Source organism: Carassius gibelio, chromosome A11 (genome assembly GCF_023724105.1).
Source record: "Carassius gibelio isolate Cgi1373 ecotype wild population from Czech Republic chromosome A11, carGib1.2-hapl.c, whole genome shotgun sequence".
Lineage (NCBI taxonomy): Eukaryota > Metazoa > Chordata > Actinopteri > Cypriniformes > Cyprinidae > Carassius > Carassius gibelio.
The window spans coordinates 17169335-17192696 of NC_068381.1; the positions used below are offsets into that span (position 1 = coordinate 17169335).

The 23362-nt window shown below is 36.3% G+C and overlaps 2 protein-coding genes across 3 annotated transcripts; both read right to left on the reverse strand.

Annotated features, from left to right (window-relative positions):
• Positions 1-5645: 5645 nt before the first annotated feature.
• mknk1 (MAPK interacting serine/threonine kinase 1) lies at positions 5646-13386 on the reverse strand. Its single transcript, XM_052610169.1, has 13 exons — positions 13223-13386; positions 11793-11868; positions 11594-11701; positions 11285-11382; positions 10410-10489; positions 10229-10302; positions 10042-10146; positions 9892-9947; positions 8318-8413; positions 8033-8227; positions 7786-7950; positions 7167-7210; positions 5646-7085 (listed from the first exon to the last, which is right to left on the reverse strand). The coding sequence occupies exons 1-13, from the start codon at positions 13274-13276 to the stop codon at positions 6896-6898; spliced, it is 1341 nt and encodes a 446-aa protein (XP_052466129.1). The 5' UTR covers positions 13277-13386; the 3' UTR covers positions 5646-6895.
• A 1360-nt stretch (positions 13387-14746) lies between these two features.
• mob3c (MOB kinase activator 3C) lies at positions 14747-22121 on the reverse strand. 2 transcript variants are annotated; one of them, XM_052610170.1, is made up of 4 exons: positions 21721-22034; positions 20440-20925; positions 17249-17451; positions 14747-15458 (listed from the first exon to the last, which is right to left on the reverse strand). In XM_052610170.1, the coding sequence occupies exons 2-4, from the start codon at positions 20855-20857 to the stop codon at positions 15429-15431; spliced, it is 651 nt and encodes a 216-aa protein (XP_052466130.1). In that variant the 5' UTR covers positions 20858-20925; positions 21721-22034; the 3' UTR covers positions 14747-15428. The 2 variants fall into 2 exon arrangements, with proteins under 2 accessions (XP_052466130.1, XP_052466131.1); XM_052610171.1 differs by lacking the exon at positions 14747-15458 and having other exon boundaries at positions 20444-20925; positions 21721-22121.
• Positions 22122-23362: the final 1241 nt, after the last annotated feature.

Sequence of the window (23362 nt, forward strand, 5' to 3'; positions counted from 1 at the left end):
AATTACCATTCGCACAGCTTACACAGCTGGCCATTAAAATGCACAATCAATGTTTTTGTAAGAACATTAAAAAATCTGATGTGTACCACTTGCATAAACACTGCGTCCGTAGGCAGTATTATTCGTAGGGGCTGCCAACGTTGTTTCACGTCCTGTGTGACCTCGGAACTCGGAGTACATCGATCTAGTTCGAGTTCACGGGTGGGAAGTCACGGGTTTGATTGCCGTTCCAGTGCACTTTCACGGGTTTAAGGTTGGAAAAACACGGGTTTGGGGTTGCCTGGAACGCGGCATCATACTAGGCTGAGGCTACCTTTCCTCCATTTTTCTCCCCAACGTGACGTCATCACCGAGTTGCGTGAAAAAAAAAAACGTTAATACCAAAAACTTAAAAAACTGGTCTTTGTGAACACAAGAAGGTTCAGATGTGTTCTGCAAAGTCCTGTTAAGATGAGGTAAGGAAATCTTTATTATCTTTTGAAAATAAAAAGTAAAGTATAAATAATATTAAAATAAAAAAAGTAAAGTATATCCTTACCAGAGTTTACAAATTGTTAGCTTAAAGGACATGTAACGTGCAGAAGATAAATACCTGTGTGTGTATTTTGTATTGCTTTATCACAGATGCTCAAGTTAGATGCTCATCTGATGTTGTGTTGCTGGTAAGTTATGTGTTAATGTCTGATTTTTAGAGATTTTTCCACATTTTCTTGATATGAATCCCATGCATTATGTGTGTTATATTTATATTTTTAATATTATAATATTCTCAAAGATAACACATAATACATTTTAATTTAATCTTAGAGTTTTTCATTTACCTGTGTAAGCACAGTGCAGTGTTAATGTTCAAACTGTATTTACAGTGTTAAAGTGGCTCACAACAACAAATATCCTTATTTGGAATAAAACTGCCTCATTGTTGAACTGCAGAACTGTAGTTGAATAGTTTGCCCTACTACAACGCTGAAATTTAATGTTGGTCATTATGGTGGTACTTAGAGAGCCAAATATTTTCTGAAGTGGTATACGGTATTAAACGTTTGAGAACCACATTTGACTCCCAAACTCTGGAATAGCCTTCCTGATAATGTTCAGGGTTCAGACACACTCTCTCCGTTTAAATCTAGATTAAAAACGCATCTCTTTCGCCAAGCATTTGAATAATGTATCTCATAACATTATTAAATTATAAAGTATTACAGTTTTTCTCAGTCACTTTGGTGCATTTCTCATATCAGACATGAATTCTCAAAACTACTTGTACAACCTCCACACCATCTAGTCATTTACACACATCATAAAACCAGTTTCTCATTCTTTTGAACAAGTTGTAATAGCTTTTGTACATTAATGCAATTGATTATGCACATTTATCTGCAGTTTCCTGCATTATCAGTTGCTAACGTCTTGTCGCTCAAAATGTATTATATAGTTTTCTGTGCAATAGTCTTACCACTCAAAACATCTAGTCTTTATTTCATCGTATAAGTCATTAAATGCAAATGGTTAATCTAGTTGTCATAAACTGCCAAGCACACTTTATATTTTTATTTTTACAAGTTATTATTAGACTTTTTTAATTTGGCATGAATTGTGCAAGTGAATCTTTACTAATGAAGAGAATGTAGATGATAAACCAATGATAAACCATTTCTCTGAAATAGCTCAAAGGTTCATCTCATGAATCTTCAGTTGGAAAGCTTAAACTCCAAAAGAGGACAACACAAGAAAAAAAATTGACTTATTTTCATCTTTGTGCCGATATTTATTTTTCCTTTTCTATATCACAATGGTATTGTAAAGGTTTTTTATTTTACAGTTTTTCTCACTTGCTTTGGCACATTTTTCGAAACCGTCTCAACATTCTCTAAACTGTGAGAGCAAATGTCACAACTGTTTGCAGGGACTTCAAAACTTTATAGCATGTCTGCAAAATGTAGTTACTCACCCAAAACATTTAATTCATGCTTCAAAACCTAGTTATTGTGTCAATAATTTGGCCAAGGCCACTAAAATCTAAAGTATTTTTGTCATTGTGTGACCCACACTGGTCAAAATGTTTAGTTGTTTTTCCACCACCACAGTCAACCATGAAAATTAAGGAGTTAAAAAAAAATCTCATATTTGTTGAGAAAATTCAATAGCATGTAGAAAAGAAAAAAAAAGAAGTCTATGAACATTTGTATTTTTACAGTGTTTATTTTTGTACTTCATGTGTATATACACAATACAAGTGTATTTACTGTACATGTAAAGTAACTGACAAGAGTAACAAGATTTCACTTTACATTTCATATTTGTGTATTACCACAAATACACAAACAACAAATAACATTCATGGAAAAAAAAAAACTCTTTTGACTCTCCTATTTCCACCTCTTCCTCGATTATTTCTTCCTCTACCACCACCGCGTATTCTTACACTCCTTCCAATCGCTCTTCCACGAGCATGTTGCTGCAGTGCAGGGTTGTGAACGTCCTCCATTCTCATAGCATACATTAGAGAGCATTATAAACAGACTGAAAATAGTGCATCCAGAAAATATTCACAGCACTTTACTTTTTCCACATTTTGTTATGTCACAGTCTTATTCCAAAATTGATTAAATTCATTATTTTCGTTAACATTCTACAAAAAAATACCCCAAGATGACAATGTAAAAGAAAGTAAGTTTATTTGAAATCTTTGGAAATGTATAAATATACCCCTATATAAAAAATAGTTTGGACACAACTTCTCATTCAAAGAGTTTTCTTTATTTTCATGACTATGAAAATTGTAGAGTCACACTGAAGGCATCAAAACTATGAATGAACACATGTGGAATTATATACATAACAAAAAAAGTGTGAAACAACTGAAAATATGTCATATTGTAGGTTCTTCAAAGTAGCCACCTTTTGCTTTGATTACTGCTTTGCACACTCTTGGCATTCTCTTGATGAGCTTCAGGAGGTAGTCACCTGAAATGGTCTTCAACAGTCTTGAAGGAGTTCCCCGAGAGATGCTTAGCACTTGTTGACCCTTTTGCCTTCTGTCTGCGGTCCAGCTCACCCCTAAACCATCTCGAATGGGTTCAGGTCCGGTGACTGTGGAGGCCAGGTCATCTGGAGCAGCACCCCATCACTCTCCTTCTTGGTCAAATAGCCCTTGATGCCTTTAGTGTGACTCTACAATTTTCATAGTCATGAAAATAAAGAAAACTCTTTCAATGAGAAGGTGTGTCCAAACTTTTGGTCTGTACTGTATGTATTCACAGCCTTTGCTCAATACTTTGTTGGAGCACCTTTGGCACTAATAACAGCCTCAAGTCTTTTTGAATATGATGCTACAGTTTCACCCATTTTTCTTTGCAGTTCCATCAAGTCGGCTGGGGATCGTCAGTGCAGTTATTTTCAGATCTCTCCATAGTGTTCAAGTCTGAGCTCTTGGCTGGGCCACTCAAGCACATTCACAGTGTTGTCTCATAGCCACACCTATGTTATCTTGGCTATGTGCTTAGGATCGTTGTCCTATTGGAAGGTAAACCTTCTGCCCAACATTTTGTGTATTTGGTGTAATGATATGCGTTTATGCGGTTTAAGGTTTTTCCACATACTGTACATTGTTTCTCCTCTATGGCCTGCCTTTCTGAAACGCGTTGTTTTTTTTACAAAGCTCATCGGTCTGAAAAGCGAGGTGTGCTGTGATTGGCCAGCTATCTAGCACATTGCGATAGGGCGAACGCCTGAAGCTTTTGATGGAAATGTTACGGCCCTTAACAAACTGTGATGCCTTGTCTGGCCGGAGCGATGAGACAAAAACATAAAACCCATTATAGATGTGATATTAACATGATTTAGTCGTGTTTCCTTTTGGAAGGCAAAAACAAAGTTTGACTTTCTCAACGTAACAGCGTCACACACCATGGCCTTGAGTGAACCACAGCCGGCTTGAGAATATTGTGGCCGGTGGATTCTACGATGGAGCGTACCTTGGTCTTGCAGCATTCACATGTGACGACCCCGGACTAGAACGAGCAGTTTCAGGGGGGCGTGGATGGGTGTTAACTTTTATAAAGAATCTCTCTTTGGATTTGAGACTTTAGTCTTTTCAACTCAATCACATCATATCACCCCTTTAAGGCTATCTCTATGTTTTGCTGTGATCAGCTTTCCTTCTACTCTGAAGAGTCCCTCAGTCCCTGCTGCTGAAGATGAAGTTTGGCCACACCACCCTAAAGGCCAGATAAGTGGAGTGTCGCAGTGATGTTTGTCCTTCTGTAGGTTTCTCACATCTCCACATATGATCGCCGTTCAACTAGTGACCATCAGCTTCTTGGTCACCAGTCTAACCAAAGCCCTTCTCCATCGATTACTCAGTTATGCCAGGAGACCATCAGCCCAATGAAGAGACCTGGTGCCTGTACCATGATCGTAGCTGAACAAATTCAGCATTAAAGGATTAGTTTTGAGTCACAAAGCAAGTCATTAAAGACAGACTTCTTTTCATTTTTTTTTTTTTTAGCATTAGTGAACTTTAACTTGAAGCAAGATAATCTCAAGTGACTTTGAGTCAGACATCTGACCAATCACCTCACATTTGATTGGTCCAACTTCAGTTTGAGATCTCCAAACCAGAACATAACCTGCCCCGGAGCAGGTTAGCCATAGAGTGTAAGTTACAATGGCAATGAATGCCGCTAAAAGCCAAGCCACTTAAATGGTACCTAAACCCAGGATTGGTGCAAACTAACCTGAAACTTACCTGGCCAGCCAAATCTAGCTTCATGGTACAGACCCCTGGGCTGTGTTTCCCAAAACCAACAGAGCAATGATCAACTTAGGCTTACGATGCAAATTTATTCCACTAAGAGTAACCAAAACTAAATGCTTCTGCAAACCTTTGATGCAACAAAAATCTTTCTGTATCCTTCCCCAGATCTGTGCCTTGATACAATCTTGTCTTGGCAGTCTACAGACAATTCCTTGGATGTTATGGCTTGTTTGTTTCAACCTACACAACTAACAGAACTTTTTATTTTCTTACACTCTTAACCGCTCATCGCTCTACCTTGGAGATCCTGGACATGGATATCATTAAATCAAACATTCTTTCATTCAACCCCATCACAATCTCACAACCCTGTTATGATCAAATTAGTAACGGGGTTGAGTGTGATGGGGTTGTGATTTTTTGCTCAAAATGGCCTCTGCTCTAAATGTAGTGAATGACAGGAGAGCACATGGCATGCATGATATTAAGAAATCATGTATATTGTTGAAATAACACAAGTAATATAATTCTGTCTTTATTTGATGTGACGGGGTTGAGTCATTAAGCTTGACAACAACATTAATAAGTTATAGTTATATAACTTAAGCTATAAAAGAAGGTGGGAACTTGCCTATGTGTGCTCACAATGTCGATCAGAAGACTTATATGATGTCACTTCCTGTTAATGATGTCACAAGGATCAGTTAATAATTTTTATGGGGAGATATTGATTTGTGTAACACGGTTAAGGGGTTACTGAAGTACTGAAATAATATGATTTTAATGAATAATCATGAAATTACTTAGTATAATAGTGATATATTCATAAAACTTCTATTGTTATCCACAATATTGTTGTATTAAGGGCAATAAATAAAGACTCTAGTATCAGTGCAAATGACTTTATTTCTCAAAATTGGAAAACCAGTTGACCTCCTCTGACTCGTACCAGTTTTTAGGAGTTAAATGGCCTTTCCATTGACACCATTCCTAAAATTAGCCTTTGTTACTCCTTGAGAGTATCACAGAAGCACTGAATACTGAGAACATAGCATTTATTTGAGGTAGCGCCCTCTAGTGTCATCCCTGGTCCATGAAATGTTTCCCAATACATCCTCATAAAGGGACATACATAATACATGGACAACCACTAAATTCTTACCATTTCACCTCAAATAACATTGAGCAACAAATATCAGGAAAAAAATAATCATGCATGATTTTGAATTTGATAATACAAAAGGCAATCGAGAGTAAACTGGTTATTTTGCACATAAGGAGCTCTGCCCCCTCCCAAAATGGCACATTTTGCACAGAATACATAACCAAAAAATTAAAACATACTCCATCTCGTAACTGAATCGGCTGCAGAACTGGCTCATTTTCCTGACGCTTATAAAAAAATAGTTCACTTTTACAACAAAATAATGTTCAACACTCTAACAAAGATAAAGCAAGACCATAAAAAAATATACATAAAATGAAAAAATAGAATCATCTGAAACCTGAAAAGACAAAAATACGTACTGTGCAACATTTACTAATTATCGGAGCAGAAAATATCTGGTCAAATATATGTAACACCTTTTAAGCACCCTCAGTAAAGCAGCAATACCTCTGGATTGCATTTGCACTCAAGACATACATAACGATACACTTCGTAATGTGTACTGTATGTTACTGTCAGGCAGCATGGCTTTACATTGCTCAAATAAACCAAAACAATAACTAGACTACGGCTAGACGTTATATAAATAAACAATAGAAAAATAAAGCAAGAAGTCCTGTGCTTTACAGGAACTCGAGTGGTTTTTAAAAATGTTAAAAGAATCAATGTTTTGTTAAGAATAAGCATAAATATAAAAACAAGCACAATTTCTGATGCTTAAAACACAAAATACTCACATTACATAGAGTGAAAGACCTGTAAATAAATTAGAAATGTTTGGATGTTTTTGGTTTGTATATATAAGGTTAGTCTGTGCTACAAAGTTGGTATCACTGAGTCTGCGGTGCATATACATGTGTGTTTGCTCAAGAACCCATCCGTTCGCCAGAGAAGTTGTGTGTATGAAGGGTTATGATGCACTATGTTGTGCATGTGTATAACTGAAGCACCTGTGCGGTGGGTAGGCATCAGTTATTGGTGCGTAGTGCTTGAGATTGTGCTCGGCGACGGGCTAATCTAGAGTTAGATGGAGGGGAGAGCCTCATAGAGCAGACCACTGCAACGAAGTCCTCCTGCTCTTCCTCCTTCTGAGACAGCTGCCGATTGAACGCGATGGCATCAGCTGCGAACTGCGTCAGGTCTTTAGTGCTGCAGTTTCTGTACGTTCAACCAGAGATGGTTACAAACATTACAGAAACTGGAAACTATACTTAATCTACTGCATCAAAAATCAAATACCTTTGTAGAACACGAGGAGTAGAAAGAACTCTTTCAGGAGCATTCTGAAAATTTAAATGAGTAAATAAAATGTTAATACAAGTATATTCATTTATATAATGATGTATATGATATACATTTAGTTTATTATTCCATTTGATTTGTACAATGTATACTACCAACCAAACCTTTGGGGTTGGTAAGATTCGAAGGAAGTTTCTCATGCATTTTTTTTTTTTACAAAAAAGACTAAATACAATAAAATGCAATTAATTTAATAATATACTAATTAGCTGCTTAAGAAACAATTATTATCATTAATAAAACAGTTGTGCTACTTTGTATTTTTAGAATTCTTTAACAAATAAAGAATTAATGGCAAACAATTTAATGCATTTTTGTTGAATAAAAGTATTACTTTCTTAATAAATAATAATATTAATAATTACTACCCCAAACTTTTAAACTAATTTCCTTTTCTAAAGTAGAGAGCTTTTACACAACCTCTATTCTGTGTCAAATTGCTGCTTTTTTTGTTATCTAACTGCTCTTATTCAAAGAATTAAAATGCAAGTAAACAAGTAACAACTAAACAGATGGATTCATCAAGTCTTCAAGAAAAACAGAGCTAGCGTCTCACCCCTTGCACCCAGGGATGCTTCAGGACCTGGGCTGCACTCAGCCGTAGTGTGGCATCTCGCACCAGCAGCCGCGAGATCAGATCTTTGGCATCGGCTGAGATCTGAGCCCACACTCCATCCCCAAACTCATATTTCCCCTCTTGAATCCTCTCAAACAGGTTGTTCTGAACAAGAGTGGACAACACTTTTAAGTTGTCTACCTGGATGACGTGATCTCCTACATTTTTTAATTAGCGTGTGCCTTACCTGGCAGGCACGACATGTCTCTCCTCGTTCCCAGCCACAGTTGGTGCCGCAGTGGCCAGTGAAGGGAGGACTCCCGCTGAGCAGGATGTAGAGAATCACTCCAAGGCTCCAGAGGTCACAGCGCTTATCATAGAACGAAGCCTCATCTGTAAAGACCTCCACCACCTCGGGAGCCATGTACTCTGCTGAGCCACACTAGAGGACAAAACACATCCCTCAAAACATGTCGCTCTACACGTTTACAGTTCAAGGTTGCTGAAAACACAAATATGAGGAAGTTGTTACTGGTGTGGTGAGCTCAGGGGTAGTTATTGGGGTACAGGCACTGTTCAGCTTCACTCCACTCCCAAGATCAAAATCACAGATCTTAACAGGAGAAACCTGAATAAAAGCAAAATACTCATTACAATTAAGACTGGCATGATCTTAAACATATAAACTCTACTGGTCAAAAGGTTGGGTTCACTTAAAAATGTATACTTTTATTCAGCAAGGATGCATTAAAAATCAATTATATTAAATTAAATTCTATGAAATCAAATAAATATTTCCTTTGAAAAAACTAAGTTTTTTGACATACTCAAGTTCACAGAGGTCTAGATGGCAGAAAATGAACCGTTTGCTTTCATTATTTTACAAAAGCATGTTTTGTTGTTATTGTTAGTGCACACAAAATTCAAAAGATGTATTACTCTATATGAGGATGTAATGACAGAGTATTTTAAGTTGAATGCAAATGATCGCACCAGTGCCTCCAAGTTAACTGTCATGGAATGAGTGCATTGCTTTAATACGTTTCATTTTTTAGGTTAACGTTAGAGCAAGCGGCCATGTAATGTTGCTTCTACTACTATAGTAGCTTTTATTAGTAATGGTCATATAATTAGAATATAATTAGAATAACACCAAAAAGTTGATTTATTTCCCTAATTCCATTCAAAAAGTGAAACTTGAATATTCATTCATTACACACAGACTGATATATTTCAAATGTTATTTCCACTCAGCAGCAGTCCAGTCCTTTTTGTATTCAGATGCTGCTGACGCTGTCTGTTGTTCAACAGTGGATTGACACAAGGGTTTGACCGCTGAAACCCATGTCTTGAATCCGTCTGTGCGTAGAGGTTCTTGAAGCACTGACTCCAGTTGCAGTCCACTCTTTATTAATCTCCCCCACATTTTTGAATGGCTTTTGTTTCACAATCCTCTCCTGGGTGCGGTTATCCCTATTGCTTGTACACTTTTTTTCTACCACATCTTTTCCTTCCCTTCGCCTCTCTATTAATGTGCTTGGACACAGAGCTCTGTGAACAGCCAGCCTCTTTTGCAATGAGCTTTTGAGTCTTGCCCTCCTTGTCAAGGGTGTCAGTGTTCGTCTTTTGGACAACTGTCAAGTCAGCAGTCTTCCTCATGATTGTGTAGCCTACAGAACTAGACTGAGAGACCGTTTAAAGGCTTTGCAGGTGTTTTGAGTTAATTAGCTGATTAAAGTGTGGCACCAGGTGTCTTCAATATTGAACCTTTTCACAATATTCTAATTTTCTGAGATACTGAATTTGGGATTTTCCTTAGTTGTCAGTTATAAACATCAAAATTAAAAGAAATATGAAATATCAGTCTGTGTGTAATGAATGAATCTAATATACAAGTTCCACTTTTTGAATGGAATTAGTGAAATAAATCAACTTTTTGATTATATCTAATATGATATATGACCAGCACCTGTATACTAATGTTTGATGTAAAATAATGCATATTTTGTCTTTACTGACTAGTCTTTCTGGATTCTCCCAACCCTAATCCTTCTGTAACCAGACAAACTACACAGAATGTTACACAAGTCAAAATGCATGTGTTACCTTATCAGTATATTCACACAGGATATTTTCAGGCTTTAGGTCCCGGTGAGCGATTCCTGTTGGAAATAGTGAGAGAAGTCTATGTAAACAGTAAACACGCTCGCACTGAGTCATGGTCAGTGAGCCACAGAGTAAATGTACAGTACTCACCTTTGTTGTGCAGAAAGTCCAGTGCATGTGCTATATCCCTGACCACATGACTAGCCTCTCTCTCGTCAAAGTATTTTCGACTCTGTATGTGTGTTAAAATGGAACCTGAGAGGAAAAGAGAAAACTATTCAGAAAATAAATACCTGAGAATGCATCTATATTTCATCTCTTTAAAACTGTACAGTACCTCCACGCAACTTTTCAAAAACCAGATAAAAACAGCAGTCCTCTTCAAAAAACTGAATGAGCTCCAGAATGTTCCTGTATAGAAACACACAATGTATGTTATTTATATAAGCAGTTATTTATCAATTAGGTAAATCAGGTAAATATCAAAGTATGATGACCATTGTGGAATAGAATCATACTTATTTCCTTGACACTGGTAAAGCGTCTCCACCTCTCTGAAAACTCTACTGCGACTGTGACCAGCTTTCTTCTCGATTATCTGAGAAATGTAACCACACGGTACACTCAAAGTCATTTATTATGTTTGTTTGACAAAGCAAAACAATGTGCTGTATTAGAAACACTTCAAAATTTTATAACCGATCTCCATTATTTTGGCTTATGGTTTGAATATAATGAAAACAATGAGGGCTGACTAACTCATAAAAGACTACCTGCTGGCAGTTTTATTTTTTTATTTGGAGCATCATTTTATAAAAATATATATATATATATTATATATATATATATATATATATATATATATATATATATATATAATATAAACATTTTCACAAAAAATACTGAGCTGTTTCTCAAATCATCTTCTTTTATGCTCTATAGTTTATGTTAGGCCATTGTAGCATAAACATTTGTGTGTAATACACTTTATGTTGAATCAAATAAAAGACTTGTTTCTAAAGTTATTTTTTGTAATGTCTACTGGATTATGTAATTAATTAGAAACATTTTAATCGACTGACAACACTAGAATATAGCTTGTGATCATACTGCTATTATTTTTTTAAATAAAAAATAAATCCATCTTCCAGTAAAATGTCTAATAAAATTCTTAAATCAAATAACATTTACTTGACAAGCAAAATAGTCATGTTTTCTGTGACATTTATCAAAATTAAGATTTTTTTTGCCATGCATGCAACATTTAATGCCAAGACTTTAATGAAATTGAGACTTTTCGACCTTTTTATGGCTTTAATTTTGTGGAAGGATGAATTAAGGCTTTTAACAACCTCTTTAATTCCCTGCAGAAACCCTGTTACTCACTTCTCACCTTCACAGCATACTCATTGCCGTTCTGTAAACTCACACAGCCCTGGACTTTAGCATAAGCTCCCTGACCCAGCAGCTCGTCCGTCAGCTTGTACAGATCTACAACACACACACACACACACTTGTGAATTGACTCACACCTTACCCAATCAGGAAACGTTGGGAGGATATGCAATCAAACATTTTGTAAGATCTGATGATGCACGATACAGATTATACAGACTGAAAATGCTGGGTAAAGCATTGAACAAGGAGGTGCACATTATGAGGATTAATAAGAGTTTTAGTAGTCTTCTAGATGGTTCAGTACCACTAAATTTCCCAGTGAAACTGTCCGTGGCACGAGTTCTGCGTTTCTTCTTCCGTCGTGTACCCAGGTCTGTGATGGCGATTGGTTGACTGCTCTCCATTCCTAATCCTAAAGCCAAAAATTTTTCAGTACTCTGTGACAATTTAGTCTTTGAAAGGATTGCATGATTTGAAGGATGTGTTTTTAAAGGTTTCGTCACCTGCGGGGCTGTTGGAGGCGTGCGAGATCAGACCAAGGCTCTCCACTGGTCCAGATGCCAGAGCACCACTGGTTATCTGAGAGAAAGAGAGAAACATTTACCATCAAAACAAGAGAATCAGAACTGCTATTTGCTTTGGTTCATGCCATAAAGACTTTTTAAACATCGGTTTACGAATGGGAAAAATACTTCCGGAACCCAAGCTGCTGAAAATAAAAATAAAATCTTACTTGCATTATGTCAAGCATCAAGCATAAAACCAAAAAAGCAATTGCAAAGTATGTTTATTTGAGCATTTCTAGTGAAGTGAGCAAGAGCCAGAAGGTCACTGCCATTCACAAACACTAAGGTGAACCTTTATGTGCCCCCATAAAGGTTTAAAGTTTAAATGATCGTTATATTTCCATCACAAAAAGTTGTGGAAGACTAAATGATCCTGATATTTTGAGTTAGCACTTCACTGTCAATGTCTTGTAAACGTGAACTTTTATTGGAGGAAGAGGAAGTGTACACTTGCAGCGTGCACTTATCAGATGTCTCACTCTGAACAAGCCTTTCATGACTAACGTGTTTCAAAACTTCTCCCCATATCTACCACGAAACGCCTGTGCTAGATCTCGTCACCTGAGCGCGAGTTTCCGCATTGAGAAGCGATATTAATGTCATGACGTGTCTCGTCAAGCTCTTATCATCTGTCTGCTGAGGGGAAAATCCAGCACACTGACCAGGATATATTACTGTTTTACATGGAAGTGGATTAAATGACGTGTCGTAACGGAAAATGGTACCAATATCAATAGTAGTACAAGAGATAACGCCATTAGTTAATAAATAATAACGGTTGTTGGGTAATAGGCGGGAATATTGGGTCAGCATATCAGCTGAAAATATTAACATATTTAAAGCAACAGTAGCTGCAATTTAACACTGACCGAAAGAAACAGATCATCCACGTTGTTATTCTAACATATATATTCCAAACCTAAACATTTTTTTCTCTCTCTGTGATGACAAGATGCACAAGTTAATTGAGTCTGAGGGTGTCCATGTCAGACCCTCTTTAATGCTCCACGATGACCCTGTTTGGCTCAATCAATGACAGAATTATTTTTTTGAGTGAACTGTTCCTTTAAAAAAGAAGAACCTTGATTGAACGTTAAATAAGTTACTAGGAAAAGCAACAAATGTCAGATAACTGTGAAGTGTAGCAATGTCAGCAGAACTGTGATAGTGTTAACCGAAAAGATTGTTTTTGGATAACTTTCGACCCATGTGCATAAACCCAACAATTCACTGGCGCGAATCGAGCGACCAACACAGCCACACGCGTAAACACCAGCAAGCTTAATTTAGTAGAAGCTACTTGAGCTCACGTAAAATAACAATAACGTACATATAATTTATGCATGAAAAAAAAAAAAGACTCAAACCTGGAAATTGCGGCCGAATGAGTCTAGCTGTGCCGCGACAGCCTCCGCCATCATCCCGCGCTGAACAGCAGCAGTGACGAGAAAGAGGAGGACAACACACAAACACAACAGCACCACCCCAAACGCGCAGACTGCCCTCGCTACATTTGCGAATCATACTACGGTTACGAATGGGCTCATGAATATTAAGTAGGCTACGTGACTGGACGAACGAGGGAAATTGTCAGATGACGTAAGCATGACCTAATTAATATTCATATTCTAAGACGTTGCTGCTGCCTTGAATCATTCATGTATTTGTGTTTCGTACTGGAGAAATACCGGTCTCACGGACAGACTGGGGCTACTATAAGGAGGAATACGCTCAAATTAAACTAAGACTCCAACCAAGTTGAACGGAGTGAAACTCGATCTTTTAGTGTGAATGCTGACTACAGTGTCCTTAAAAATAAAAAGGAGTCAACGTTACGCAACCGATAGTATGACGTGTAGTGAGTTTGGTTTCGGTGTTATTATGGTATAGATATCATAATGAATATTTTATTAATATTTAATTTTGGGTCATTATTCTTTTTCGAATTTTGAATTCATGCTTATTTTTGTATTATTTATATATTTAAAAGTAATAGTAATTTTTATTGGGTTGCCATTTTAGTAGCTTTTTTAATTATTATTTTTATTTCCGTTTTAGTTATTTTGAGAAGTGTTGCTTTGGTAACTAGCTAAAATAAAACTTGATAATTTACACTAAATTAAAATGAGAAGTTTTGCTTTGGTAACTAGCTAAAATAAAACTTTTTTCTATATTTAATTTTAGTTCAGTTAAAGTATATATATTTTTTCAATTAAGGATTTTTTTATGGTTTTCATTTTAGTTTCAGTTTTAGTAATCCTGGAGTTTAATCTGAAATTTTCTGCCATTAAAGTTTTCCATGTGGAATTTGTTTCCTATTTACTGTGTTAATTTAGTAATTAGGTTAGTAAATGGGTTATTTTCTAAGTATGGTATTATTTTAATGTTGCCATCATCCTGAGAAACCTGGAAGTGTAGAGTGAGTGGAAACCTAAGAACCATGTGATTTTTATTTTTCATTGAAACAAAAGTTAAATGTGTCCAGAAAAGTCATCATAGTTTTAGTGACAATTATTTAAATTAAAATTTGTAACAAAAATGAAAAATCCCCCCAGGCTGACAGAGCAATTTGCTTTATACATTTACATCAAAATGAGTCCAGGGAGTATAGCTTAAAATTTAAAAAGATTATAATAAGTAGTCATGATTTACAAAATTATAATAGCCTATTTGAAAAAATATTGTTAGCTGATGTTAACTGGCAAGCTTACTGGCTACAAAAAAAAAAAAAAATTGTCATTCTGAAAATATACTTATATTCTTCTTAAATAACATGTACTCCCTATCTACAGGCCTTACTATTCTCATATCATACATATCTGTGATGTTCCACAAAATAACAAGCTTTTAAAAACTTTTTTTCTTGCTAAAAATTAATTGCTCATTCTGAATTCTGTTTTCTTTCAGGTTTATTACCAGTGTAAGTTTCTACATCACTGTTGTCAACGTAGTCCATAGCAACAACAAAAATGTATCTCGACTTAAAAAAAAAGAGTCTTTCTATACATTTACATTGTTTGTATTTCAAACTTGCATGCAAAAAATACATAGGCAGAAACAGCACATTGTCAGAACAAAATGTCTGAAGTACTATTCATCATCATTCACTAGTTAATAGCTATGGAAAAAAATCTTACTGTACATGCCGTTTAAATAAAATAAAGTAAAAATAAAGCTTCTCTGCACTGGCACAGACACAGCAAAGCTAGAACGTGACCTCTGTAACTTAGCAGAAGTTTTGGACATATAATTTCAAGACATTTCCCTCAGGATCACCTTTTTTTAGTATCTTTGAAGTCACATGGTCAAATGCCCAAAATTAATGCAATACTAAGCAATCAATGCATCATTTCATATCAGTGCTGCAGAATATGAGCTACTGTGCATAATTTAAACATATACTGTCTCAAGAACGTGTTGAACTACTGGACCAACAGTTTTTCATTCATACTGAAGCAAGGATGGGTTGCATTTTAGCTCATTTGTGAGTCTCTGATCTCGCCCGATCTTAGATCAGACCTCAAATACATTGTCTTTTTGGTCATTTGGATTCCCATCTGTTCCCCACATCTTTCAGTGGCAGATCCTCTCTGTCATTTCTTTCTGCGAAGACAGAAAAGTCCAAGTTATTATGACAAAAACACCACATTTGCACTGTGCTGTCAGCATAGTTTTTCATAAAGCCTACAAGTTAGCTAAAGAGCAGAAAATTCTGCTAATTGCCACTATCATGATTTATTATTTTGTGTCTAATACCAGTTATTATTATAGCACATTGGCAACATACACACTGCAGTTAAATTTGGTTGTCTATTCACCTTTTAGTGCATAATCATGTTCTGTGCACACACAGTTCAGACCAAACTGAACATCTAGTTGTTAATGAGTTTCTAAAAACATATCACAGTAATCTTTTTTGTATGTGTGGTGCAAGAAATTACAGGGTATATTTTGACTCATTGGTCTTGACAGATCTTGTTTAAAAAAATAAAAAAATAAAAGCCATAAAGAAAATTCCATAATAAACTCAAACCCAAACACAATACCTTGGAAATAAGCCACATGGTTAAACAGAGTGACCTGAACCTACCTACTTTATTAACTCCATATATTGGATCGCTTTATGAGCCGAACCCAAACGCTTGATAAACACAAATTGTACCTTTAAGGGTTGCCATGTCCACTTATTATAAGATATTTGCAGTAAAATGTCCAGAAACCACTAGGCTAGTGTTATAAATTTTGTCCAGCTGATTACTAACAATATCTCTAATGTTTTCAACTACTTGTAAATCATGAAAAAATTTCCATTCTAAACAGTGACACGGGGCAGTGCAGTCGCCTGTCAATGACGCTAGTTTGTGACCACTTTTACTGATGTAGAAACCACATGACAACAGTGTTGTGGACAAATGCAGAAGTAGCTTCGCGACAAACTTCAACTAGAAAGAGATGCCAATCTCGCTTGTTTTACTCGACAGGTGAGTTGTTGTGATTCAGAAAAACGTATGCTATTATAACGATCAACAAGATTAGTATTATGGGGCATACACGCTAAACACGGGGCATCACGTCACTTGCGTTAAACCCATGATTTATCTTTCCGTCTGATTGATGGCCGTAAGCACTTGGGTAGAAGACAACAAATCCCATCATTCCATGCTCCTTCTTAGCGTCATCAAACCACGCGATTGTTATTGTTTTTATGGTGTGCCCTCTCGTGGCAGGTTCTACAACCTGTACCTTTAAAGAGCACATAAACATAAACAAAACACAATGGATCTGTTGTGGTTTAGTTACAATCACAGAAAATGATGATTCTTTGGTTGCAATAATATTACTTGAATGTTGTTATGTATACAATCGTCATGTTTGGTTTATGTGTGGAAGGTTTGCAGAGCTCGCTCTTGAAGGGTTGCCATATCCACTTAATATAAGCAACGTTTATAAATGTCTTAGTGCCTGTTTCTTGGGCTTGGCTCATAAAGCGATCCATTGTTTGGAGTTAATAAAGTAGGCAGGTGCAGATATTTTGGTGTGTTGCTTTTTTTCAAGATAATGCCTCTTGCCTTTATATAGCAATATCTGGCAACACTGAGTCAAGATATATACTACCTCCTCCTAGAATTTCTGTAAATGTAGACATCACTACCTGAATTTTTTGGGAGTTAATTCAGTTGTAGAACGCTGTTGTCACTGCTGTAAATTACTGATGTGTTTGTATTGAACAAAATTAAGCACTAAACGATGTCACTGAGAAACTATTTATTTTTTATTATTATATATATATTTTTTATTTTAATTTTAGTTAGTGCCTTAAGTTAAACTGACAACCGAGTTTAGCTGCTGACAGTGTGTATGTGGCTTCAGTAATGAAAGCACAGTGTTCTCACCAGCGGCTTCAGCTCCGAATGGTCGATGAGACTGAACTCAGAGATGAAGTAGAAGTAGTGTTTGTAGCAGGTGTTGATGTGAGCCTCAGCTCCCATACTACAGATCATGTCGAAGTGATGGATGTACACGTGCACAAACACCCGAAACAAGCGGCTCAGTATCTTTTTGCACACCTGCTGAAAGTTCTTAGGAAAAGGGACTCCTAAAAACAGAAGAATACAACACTTATATCACATTGCATTCAAGATGTTATAACATTTTCTTGAGAAAAATCTGAAAAATCTAATGATATTTATGATATTAAGGAGAAAAAGCCTACTGAGTTTTTGAGGGTTTTCGGCCAGTAGTTCAGCCTGTGGAATTATGAATTGTTGGCAGTGCTTATAAGTATAGCTTCTGTAACTCTATCCAGAATTTTTTTTTTCAGACAGAAGTACGTCTGGTGGTCCTGGCCCCACAAATTTACAGCAATTTCTGAGAAACTTAATGGGACGCTCCACCGCAAAATAAAACATTTTATCACTTACCCCCATGTCGTTCCAAACCTGTAAAAGCTAGGTTTGTCTTCGGAACACAATTCAAGATATTTTGGATGAAAATCGGGAGGCTTGTGACTGTCCCATAGACTGCCAAGTAAGTTACACTGTCAAAGTCCAGAAAAGTATGAAAGATGTTGTCAGAATAGTCCATCTGCCATCAGTGGTTCAATCTTAACATTATGAAGCAACGAGAATACTGTTTGATAGCAAAGAAAACAAAAATAATGCCTTTAGTGAACAAATTCCTTTGTCAGCAGTCAATGGGACAGTCTCAAGCATCCCGGTTTTCATCCAAAATATCTTAAATTGTGTTTCGAAGATGACCAAAGCTTTTGTGGGTTTGGAACAACATGGGGGTAAGTGATTAATGACAAAATGTTCATTTTGGGATGGAGTAACCCTTTAACTGGATCATTTCTCAAGCCAGTTATCCTTTAATATTTTTACAACTAACCATTTTTGTCTTATTTCTATTCATAACTCTGCCCATTTATTAATATGCCAATTTACTGAAACAGCTTAAAGGTCAATAACAAATAGGTGTGTCCACAACAAAGAAAAGAAAAAAAGAAAGAAAAAAAAAACCTGTAAAAACTTAAACACAAATATACTGTCTGAATTAGGGGTGCAACGGGTTGTATATGATCTGGATGTGATTCGTGGATTAGCTGTACATTTTAGAGTGGACTTTTATTGTGGCCAGCCTAAGACATACCTGTGTAATAATCATGCTGTCTAATCAGCATCTTGATATGCCACACCTGTAAAGTGGATGGATTATCTCAGCAAAGGAGAAGTGCTCACTAACACAGATTTAGACAGATTTGTGAACAATATTTGAAAATAAATAGGAAAAAGTCTTAGATCTTTGAGTTCAGCTCATGAAAATTGGGCCAAAAACAAAAGTGTTGCGTTTATAATTTAATTGTTTAGTTTATATATATATATATATATATATATATATATATATATATATATATATATATATATATATATATATATATATATATATATATATATATATATATATATATAAAGGTGCATCTAAAAAATGAAAATATCATGGAAAAGGTATTTATTTTTTTGTAATTTAATAAAAAAAAGTGAACTTTCTCATATTCTAAATTCATTGCACACAAACTGAAATATTTCAAGAGTTTTTTTATTTTAATTCTGATGGTTACGACTTACAGCTTAGGGGAAAAAAAATCAGTATCTCAAAAAATTTACATTTTCAATTTTGATCTTGATTAGTTTGATAAATTTTGAGTATAAATACTGGATACCTCTTGGGCAAGTTTAGAACATGCAACCACAGTTATGGGTTAGACTACTGACTTAACAGTTGACCAGAAGACGATCATTGACACCCTCCACAAGGAGGATAAACCACAAAAGGTAATTGTTGAAAGAGCTGGCTGTTCACAGAGTGCTGTATCAAAATATGTTAATAGAAAGTTGACTGGAAGGAAAAAGTGTGGTAGGAAAAGGTGCACAAGCAACAGGGATGACCACTGCCTTGGGAAGATTGTCAGGAAAAGATGATTCAAGAACTTGGGAGAGCTTCACAAGAAGTGGACTGAAGCCGGAGTCAGTGCATCAAGAATCACCACACTCAAGACGTCTTCAGGAGAAGGGCTATATCTGTCAGATTCCTAGAACCAAGCCACTCCTGAACCAGAAAAAACATTAGAAGCATTTCACCTGGGGTAAGGAGAACAAGACCTGGACTGTTACACAGTGGTCCACAGTCTTCTTTTCAGATGAGATTTAGTATTTCATTTGGAAATCAAGGTCTGGAGTCTGGAGGAAGACGGCAAAGGCACAGCATCCAAGCTGCTTGAAGTCCAGTCTGAAGTTTCTGAAGTCTGAGATGATTTAGGAGCCGTGACATCTGCTGGTGTTGGTCCATTATGTTTTATCAAGTCCAAAGTCAATGAAGCCATCTACCAGGAGATTATGGAGCACTTTATGCTTCCATCTGCTGACAAGCTTTATAGAGATGCTGATTTCATTTTGCAGCAGGACTTTAGCACCTGCCCACAGTGCCAAAACCACTTCCAAGTGGTTTGCTGACCATTATATTACTGTGATGATTGGCCAGCCAACTCACCTGACCTGAACCTCACAGAGGATCTATGCGGTATTGTGAAGAGGAAGATAAGTAACATCTGACAAACAATACAGAGGAGCTGAAGGCACTATCAAAGCAATGGGCTTCAATAACACCTCAGCAGTGCCACAGGATGATCGCCTCCATGCCACGCCACACTGAAGCCCCAACCAAGTATTGAGTGCATAAACTTGATTTGGAGATCTTGAACATTTCTGTTTTGTAAATCTTTCTTTGACTGATCTTTTTTTTTGAGATACTGATTTTTTATTTTATTTTCTTAAGTTGCAAGTTGTAACAAATCCTAATTAAAACAAAAAATCTTGAAATATTTCAGTTTGTGTGCAATGAATCTAAAACATACGTTTTTTTTTTTTTAAATTAAATTACTAAAATAAAGAAAATTTCCATGATACACTGTATACATACACATATTCAATTTTAAATTAATAAAATATAAAATTTTATTCAGTGAAAAGGACATAGTATCTGGTATTTAACTATGTAAAAAATGTAACACAGATTTGACGTTGCGCACCTACTCGTGTAGGAAAGATGTGCTCATTGTTGATGAGGGACTCGATCCAGTTCATCAGGAGGTTCATGTACATAAGAGCAGGCAGTTTGGTGGGCCTCTTATACTGATCCCCATCCTGCCACCTGTATTCATAACGTGGCCCTCCAGACATGATGGGACAGCTCTTCTCAGTGCAGAACTCGCTCATGGTCCCGTAGATGAGGTTGATTCGATTGAAGAAATCCACCACGTGCACAGCTATCCAGTCATTAATGTTCTCCCCGTCTGGCAGCTGCACCACCTTCCTCAGGTCCAGGCCTGATTTCAGAGACGCCTGGGCTCTTTTGTACAGCTCAAAGCGCTGGGTTCCAGGTTCAAATCGCTTCCGAGGCCGGAATGTTTTGTCTTTGCTGAAGACCTGACCCAAGCACTGAGCCATTGCTGAACGGAGCAGGGTGACCGAGTCGTCAGAGCCAGTCAGGATGTGGATGGTAGATTTTTTTCACTCTTATGAAGAAAAAAAACAACCTTATTGGCCCCAAACTTTTGAATAGTAGTTTAAACAGACCACCACAAACATTTCATTCCTTCCTCTCTATGCATTTCATTTCCCTTTGTGTTGTTTTATTCACAGGGTTATGAGTGTCATATTCATAACTTCTCGTGTTTGTTGGAAGTGGCTGAAATAATATACTAATTTCTTGATTTCAAAGCGTCTGTTCAGCCGTACAATCAAACCTCGCCTCTCTGTTTTCATTTAACGTTCTGCCAGTGTATCTGTGTTTTAGCCAATCCTTTCTTTTGTCTCTTTCACAAGTCTTGTTTTTCTTTCCCTTTCTGTTTCTCTTTCCTTCCCTAAATGTAAAAAAGTAAAAGAGAGATATTTTCCATGTCTGTTTCTGACACTTGTTGCTGTAACTGATAATGTATTTTCCCACCATGAAATGCACTATAAAAGCCTATTTTTCCATAATTGTTTTTATATGAAAAACAGAAGATCTTTTACAGATTTTCGGTTTCTATAAAATGACATATCATAGCAAACTGTTAGTATCCAGTAACTTTGTAGACTTTATAATAAATGTAAAAGTCTCAGTTTCGCGGCTGGTTTTAACTCGATTCATTCGGTATGTGTGGAAGAAAAGGGCAGAAGAGTTACCTATTTGTCCACCTCTACGACAGACGTGACTGAACACGCTTTTTCACATTACTGCTTTAACACAGAGCATGAAAACAAAAGTGGCATCTTATCAATGAAAGCATATGTAAGAAAAGTAAAACTGTGGACTTTAAGCTCCTTACCTTAAGCACCAGTCTTTAGTCCTGCTGTAGACACTTGGAATGTTGTGGGAAACCTGGAAAGATTTCCTCGTTCTCCTGTTCTCTCCAAGAGGGAACAGAGCAAATCCAAACTGTCTCGAGAGGATCCTTCCCGGCACTCATCAGCCTCTCTCTACCCTCCAAAACGCAGATAGGAATATGACATAACAGACCAAAAAAACTAGCTGAAAAGTTATTTGGCTTCCCTTCCTGTGTATGATGTCATATCCTGATTTGGTCTGCTAGGCCCCCTGGCTGTGTGTGTGTGTGTGTGTGTGTGTGTGTGCTCAGGGGCTGTGTGTGTAGTTTTCATTGGTGGTGGGAGGAGCAGCAGTGAGTCTGTGAAGTCCAGTCCCACATCGAGCCACATCCTTTGCTTCAAAACAAGAGGACCGTATCCCAGCCTGTCCATTACTACAAACTCATTAAAATCATCATCATCAAATGTATTATAAAATAGCATGTGATATGTTCTTAAATATTTACAAATTATTTAAATAAGAATAGGGGCAAGCTGAAGAAGCTAGGGGCAGCTGTAGCCTAATGGTTAGAGACTTGGACTAGTTGCCCGAAGGATGCCGGTGCACCGATGCCGGGTTAAATGCAGATCACCAATTCTGAGTATGGGCTACCATACATAGCAAATGTCACGACTTTCACTTTTGTTTTTTCATAAGTGTGAAGTCATGAAATTACAATTTGTAACCACTAGATGGAAATATATAGTTCCCTAAATATGAAAGTGGCACAATAAATGGCATTAGGTTTAAAATCTTTAAAAGTATAAAGTGAAAGGCAATAGCAAATACATTGTGAAACATTATAAAGGCTTTTAAGACCCTTGTAGTACCTTTATTTCTTCATGAAGATACTGCACTGTACTTTTTTTTTTAAGTTAAATGAATAAATTGTATATTAATTAATAAAGATTATGTGTTGTACAAGAAGATTCTATTTAAGTTATTCTACTTCAGAATTTCATGTTAAGTTACTATTAAGTACTATTATTACTATTAAGTTACTAGGCAATTCTTTGTAATTGTAATTTTTGTTTTGTAAATAATTTGTGAAGTATACTGCTTCTACACCAATGTATTTATTTATTTTTCAGTGTGGAGATATACTTGATGGGATGTGGTTAATATAAATGTACATAAATATTTGTGTGTGTTTGTGTTAAGAGTTTTCTTTTTATTTCTTTTTTTTTTTTTTAGGATTGTTTTGGGGGGAAAACATTATGTTAAGTACAATTGACTAAGCCATATAAATTACTTGTCTAATAAGTTGCTGTTCTAAATCCATTAGAAATCAGGTCGTAATATACAAATTATATTTCTAGAATGTTCTGAATTCCATTAGCAATGGAATTCTTTATGATCTTAATGTTACAGATGAAAAACTTGATCTTGTTCAAGAATTCTGTTCCAGTGTTTTTCTGTAATATTTGCTGTTTTTGCAACACAGATTGAAAGTGTTTTGAACAATTACAAACATTATTTAATTTTATTATAATTATTATTATTGTAAATGCAAATGAAAAAGAAGGAAATAAGAGAGTTGAATTAAACAGGGTGCTGATTGATGTCTGTTTACTGAAGTGAGGTGTTAACAACATTCATCAAGA